We start from the raw sequence: 6,073 nt of genomic DNA on the forward strand, positions 1-6,073 counted from the left end.
CCTTCAACTTAAGGCTCTTCCTATCAGCTCCTTCCACACTTTTGAATGCCTATCTCTTGAGCTTCAATTGCACCACCGCGCACCTCTCAGATTCCATGTTATTTACCACCCACCTGGTAGCAGCCCTTCGTTTATGGAGGAACTCACGGACTGCATCAGCGACCAATACACGCAAAGTGACAATCAGATCTTCGTGGGTGACTTCAATGTCCATTGGGGCTCGCCTCAAGACACCTATGCGAATCTGCTGGCCACCTTCCTCTCTGCAAACGATCTTAGCCAACACTGCACAGAAACAACACACTCTAAAGGCTCAATCCTGGACCTTGTTATTTCTAAAGCAGGCTTGCTGACTATCGCTACCCCTATCCATGTAGACTGGTCAGACCACCTCCTCATCCCATTCTCTATTCACCTATTACACTCTATAACTCTTGGCCAGCCCAAGAGGGCTACTTCCTGGTTCCGTGACACTAAAAATATTGACCTCAGCACCCTCTGTGACTCTGCTTTGCTATCACTTCCAAGGCTAGACCCGGACCTAGATGTTAACGAACTCACCTCCCAATGCCTCACAGTCCTTGCAGTCGAAATCAATAATGTCGCTCCGCTCCAAAGCAAAAAGAAAAGGCCCACTCCCTCGGCACCTTGGTTCAACAAATCCCTCTATCAAGAAAGGAAGTTCCTAAGAGCCCTTGAGAAACAATGGAGACAAGCGCCCTCCACTGAAAATTTGGCCACTCTTCGTTTAGCAAGATCCAAGTACCACAAGCTCATCTTCCTTGGAAAAGCGTCGCACTACAAATCCCTCCTTGACTCAGCCAAAAATAGACCCAAAAAACTATTCGACCTCATCAAGAACCCAAACAGCTCTCACCCAACCTCCAAATTGGAAGATTCCACAAAGAAAGCAGCGGAATTCGCTGTATTCTTTGACGAAAAAGTAAAATCACTTGTAGATCAGGTCATTCATCCTACCCCTACAGAGGAGCGCAAATCCTTAACCATTTGGCAAAACTTTGACCCCATCTCTGATGATGCTCTCCTTAAATGCATCCTCGATACAAAGCCCTCTAACCACTCTCTTGACCCCATCCCTAGTGCCATTGCCATTGACTTCTATACTAATTCTCTTTCCTATTGGACCACTCTGGTCAACCTCTCCCTCAGTCAAGGCTCCCTTCCTGTTTCCTTCAAAACTGGGCAGGTCACCCCTCTGCTTAAAAAACCCACTGCTGATGCGAACGACCTCAACAATTACCGTCCCATCACTAACCTACCCTTTCTTGCAAAAATCACAGAAAAATGTGTAGCGAAACAACTCTCTCGCCATATCAAGGAAAATGATCTTCTTGACAATTTCCAGTCCGGCTTCATTCAAAACTGCAGCACTGAAACAGCCCTGCTGCTAGTGATTGATGACGCGCTGCGGATACTCGATTCAGGGGAGTCGTGTCTTCTAATTCTTCTCGACCTTTCTGCAGCCTTTGACACTGTCAATCACAACACTCTCCTTAACACTCTTCAACAGAGAATGGGCATGGAGGGCACTGTGCTCAAATGGTTTGCCTCCTTCCTCTCTGATAGATCCCAAATGATCAAAATAGCGAACAGTCTTTCAGCTCCTGTAGCGGTCAGTCAAGGTGTTCCTCAAGGCTCCATACTTGCACCCACACTGTTCAATCTCTATTTAGAACCGCTGGGAAATCTGCTGAGTAAATCCGGGATCCACTATCATCTATATGCGGATGACACTCAGATTTACCTTAAGGTGGCCTCCAATCACGATCTCTCCTTCCTTAGCTCTACTCTCGACTCCATTCAAAACTGGATGGTAACTCATCAACTGATCCTGAATCCCTCCAAAACAGAATTCCTCCTCCTTTCCTCCTCCCTTTCTCATCCCCCAGAGCAAACATGGATGGATCAGATCAATCTAATGAACAATAAGCCCATCATTGTCGAGAGCGCAAAATCCCTTGGATTCCTTGAATTCTCGACAAAAAACTTAATCTACTCTCCCACATTAACTCCATTGCAAAGTCTGCTCGACACCAACTGCGCCTTCTTTGGGGGATTTGTCGCTTCTTCCCGGAGCATGACCTTAAAACCCTGGTCCAAGCGCTGGTTCTCTCCAGATTGGACTACTGCAACTCTCTTCTTACTGGCCTTCCCAAATCCCACCTTTCCCCCCTGAAGTCTATTCTCCATTCAGCAGCTCGTTTCATATATGGGGCCAAAAGAAGCGACCACATCACACCCATTTTATCCACCCTCCGTTGGCTTCCCATAGAGGCAAGATCTATCTACAAAACTGCATGTATCACCCACAAAGCCTTGCACTCCTCCTCCCCTCGCTACCTGGTGAATAAACTGAAACTCTCTGGGGGCTCCAGACCATCACGTAATGCAGAAAAGTTACTGCTTGAACCTCCCATTTTCAAGAAGGAAAGATCGATGGCCCAATCCTTTTCAGACAACGCATTGAGAATCTGGAACTCACTTCCGCCTCAGCTTCGGACCACCACCTCTTCCCAGGCCTTCAAAACTGACCTCAAAGCTCTCCTCCTTCAAAGACACTTCCAAATTTAATTCTAGTTCTCTGTTTCCTGAAGGAAGTCCTTCCATTATAGGAAATTCTGTTCTCCACGCCTATAGAAGTGCCTTCCCAGGGTGTTTTTGTGTTTTGAGTGTCTGCCATTTAGTGCAGTATTTTACCTCTACCTGTATCTTGTACTCGTTTGTAACATGCACACGGCACCTTTCCTTTTACAACGTATCATTTGCTACCTCTTATATCCTGTTTACTTTTGATACATGCACAACGGCCACCACTGCCTCATGTAACGGAACTATTGTGTGAGTGTTTTGAGTGTCTACCATTTATTGCAATTTTTTACCTTTACTCGTACTTTATGTGCTCTTGTAACCTGCACACGTCACTTTTTCCTTTCGTAACGTATCGTTTGCTACTTCGTGGACTTTTTTGCTCTTGATACTTGCACAATTTTCACTATTGCCTCATGTAATGTAATGTTTGTTTTTGTAACAGGCTCACTTGTAATTCTTCTCCTCTTGTATCTCTACTTTGCCTATTGTGAAGCGCTCTGACACCTTCGGGTAAAGTCCGGGCTATATAAAAACGCATTAAATAAAATAAATAAAATACAGAGAGAGGCAGATACAGAGAGACAGAGATAGGCAGATAGACAGAGATAGGCAGATAGAGAGAGAGGCAGATAGGCAGATAGAGATCTAGAGATAGGCAGATAGACAGAGATAGAGATAGGCAGATAGAGAGACAGAGATAGAGAGACAGAGATAGAGAGACAGAGATAGAGAGACAGAGATAGAGAGACAGAGATAGAGAGACAGAGATAGAGAGACAGAGATAGGCAGAGATAGAGATAGGCAGATAGAGAGACAGAGATAGAGAGACAGAGATAGAGATAGAGAGACAGAGATAGAGAGACAGAGATAGAGAGACAGAGATAGAGAGACAGAGATAGAGAGACAGAGATAGAGAGACAGAGATAGAGAGACAGAGACAGAGATAGAGAGACAGAGATAGAGAGACAGAGATAGAGAGACAGAGATAGAGATAGAGAGACAGAGACAGAGATAGAGAGACAGAGATAGAGAGACAGAGATAGAGAGACAGAGATAGAGAGACAGAGACAGAGATAGAGAGACAGAGACAGAGATAGAGAGACAGAGATAGAGATAGAGAGACAGAGATAGAGAGACAGAGATAGAGAGACAGAGATAGAGAGACAGAGACAGAGATAGAGAGACAGAGATAGAGAGACAGAGATAGAGAGACAGAGATAGAGAGACAGAGACAGAGATAGAGAGACAGAGATAGAGATAGGCAGATAGAGAGACAGAGATAGAGAGACAGAGATAGAGATAGAGAGACAGAGACAGAGAGACAGAGATAGAGAGACAGAGACAGAGATAGAGAGACAGAGATAGAGAGACAGAGATAGAGATAGAGAGACAGAGACAGAGATAGAGAGACAGAGATAGAGAGACAGAGATAGAGAGACAGAGATAGAGAGACAGAGATAGAGAGACAGAGATAGAGAGACAGAGATAGAGAGACAGAGACAGAGATAGAGAGACAGAGATAGAGATAGAGAGACAGAGATAGAGAGACAGAGATAGAGAGACAGAGATAGAGAGACAGAGACAGAGATAGAGAGACAGAGATAGAGAGACAGAGATAGAGATAGAGATAGAGAGACAGAGATAGAGAGACAGAGATAGAGATAGAGAGATAGAGATAGAGAGACAGAGATAGAGAGACAGAGATAGAGAGACAGAGATAGAGAGACAGAGATAGAGAGACAGAGATAGAGAGACAGAGAGAGAGATAGAGAGATAGGCAGATACACTGAGATCTGGAGATATCTCCAGGAGCCGGGGGGGCCGTGAAGTGGGGGGGCTGCCAGAGCCCGGGCAGCGCCCTGAAGTCCGCGCTCTGCTCCCGCACTCACCGGGGCTGGCTCCGGCCGCGGCATCGCTGCTGCCTGGGCTGCGGTTCCCTCGGTACCGGGGGCGGGGGGGGTGAGGCTCGGAGCGGACCCGCTGCTCCCGAGAGACAAAAAAAACACCTTCCTCCGGTAGAGCCGGCGCGGCGGTCGCGGAGGGGGGAGTGCGCATGCGCAGAGCAGAAGCACGGCTCACCGGCGCACGCGCACACACGAGAACCTTGGTAAGCTGCGCATGCGCACTTGGGGATACCGTAAACGTGCGAAGGTGACGTGCGTAAGGTGTCCGAGCTCTAGAAGGACCCAGAGCAGTTGCGCACGCGCAGAGTTCGCACAGAGGTTTCTTTGAGAGTTTTGTGCGCGCCCTCTGACAGCGCTTCCGCTTCCGGTATCCCCTTCCTGCCCCAGAGAGAGAGCCATTCACCGAGGGCGCCCTCTCCAGACTCTTGGAGACCTCTGAACAAACCCAATCACCCTCCCCTCATCCACCCCTCCAATCACCCTCACCCACCCCTCCAATCACCCTCCCCTCATCCACTCCTCCAATCACCCTCACCCCACCCCTCCAATCACCCTCCCCTCACCCCACCCCTCCAATCACCCTCACCCACCCCTCCAATCACCCTCATCCACCCCTCCAATCACCCTCACCCACCCCTCCAATCACCCTCCCCTCACCCCTCCAATCACCCTCACCCACCCCTCCAATCACCCTCACCCACCCCTCCAATCACCCTCACCTCACCCACCCCTCCAATCACCCCTCACCCACCCCTCCAATCACCCTCCCCTCACCCCTCCAATCACCCTCACCCACCCCTCCAATCACCCTCACCCACCCCTCCAATCACCCTCCCCTCACCCACCCCTCCAATCACCCTCCCCTCACCCACCCCCCTCCAATCACCCTCACCCACCCATCCAATCACCCTCCCCTCACCCCTCCAATCACCCTCACCCACCCCTCCAATCACCCTCCCCTCACCCCTCCAATCACCCTCACCCACCCCTCCAATCACCCTCCCCTCACCCCTCCAATCACCCCTCACCCACCCCTCCAATCACCCTCACCCCACCCCTCCAATCACCCTCACCCACCCCTCCAACCACCCTCCCCTCACCCACCCCTCCAATCACCCTCACCCACCCCTCCAATCAACCTCCCCCTCACCCACCCCTCCAATCACCCTCCCCTCACCCACCCCTCCAATCACCCTCACCCACCCCCTCCAATCACCCTCATCCACCCCTCCAATCACCCTCACCCACCCCTCCAATCACCCTCCCCTCACCCCTCCAATCACCCTCACCCACCCCTCCAATCACCCTCACCCACCCCTCCAATCACCCTCACCTCACCCACCCCTCCAATCACCCTCCCCTCACCCACCCCTCCAATCACCCTCCCCTCACCCCTCCAATCACCCTCACCCACCCCTCCAATCACCCTCACCCACCCCTCCAACCACCCTCACCCACCCCTCCAATCACCCTCCCCTCACCCACCCCTCCAATCACCCTCCCCTCACCCACCCCTCCAATCACCCTCACCCACCCCTCCAATCACCCTCCCCTCACCC

The 6,073-nt window shown here is 50.4% G+C and overlaps 1 protein-coding gene across 5 annotated transcripts in view; it reads right to left on the reverse strand.

Moving 5' to 3' along the window:
* LOC138286725 (zinc finger protein 525-like) overlaps positions 1-4,664 on the reverse strand; it is a 128,039-nt gene extending 123,375 nt beyond the window's left edge. For 3 of the 5 annotated variants that reach the window (XM_069227243.1, XM_069227242.1, XM_069227246.1), the window contains exon 1: positions 4,500-4,663. In XM_069227243.1, coding sequence (XP_069083344.1) covers positions 4,500-4,523 — 24 coding nt within the window. In that variant the 5' untranslated portion in view covers positions 4,524-4,663. Of the gene's footprint in view, positions 1-4,499 lie in introns of all 5 variants that reach the window. The other 2 variants (XM_069227244.1, XM_069227245.1) reach the window with 1 other exon arrangement.
* Between the last annotated feature and the right edge of the window lie 1,409 nt (positions 4,665-6,073).

Source organism: Pleurodeles waltl, chromosome 3_2 (assembly GCF_031143425.1).
Source record: "Pleurodeles waltl isolate 20211129_DDA chromosome 3_2, aPleWal1.hap1.20221129, whole genome shotgun sequence".
Lineage (NCBI taxonomy): Eukaryota > Metazoa > Chordata > Amphibia > Caudata > Salamandridae > Pleurodeles > Pleurodeles waltl.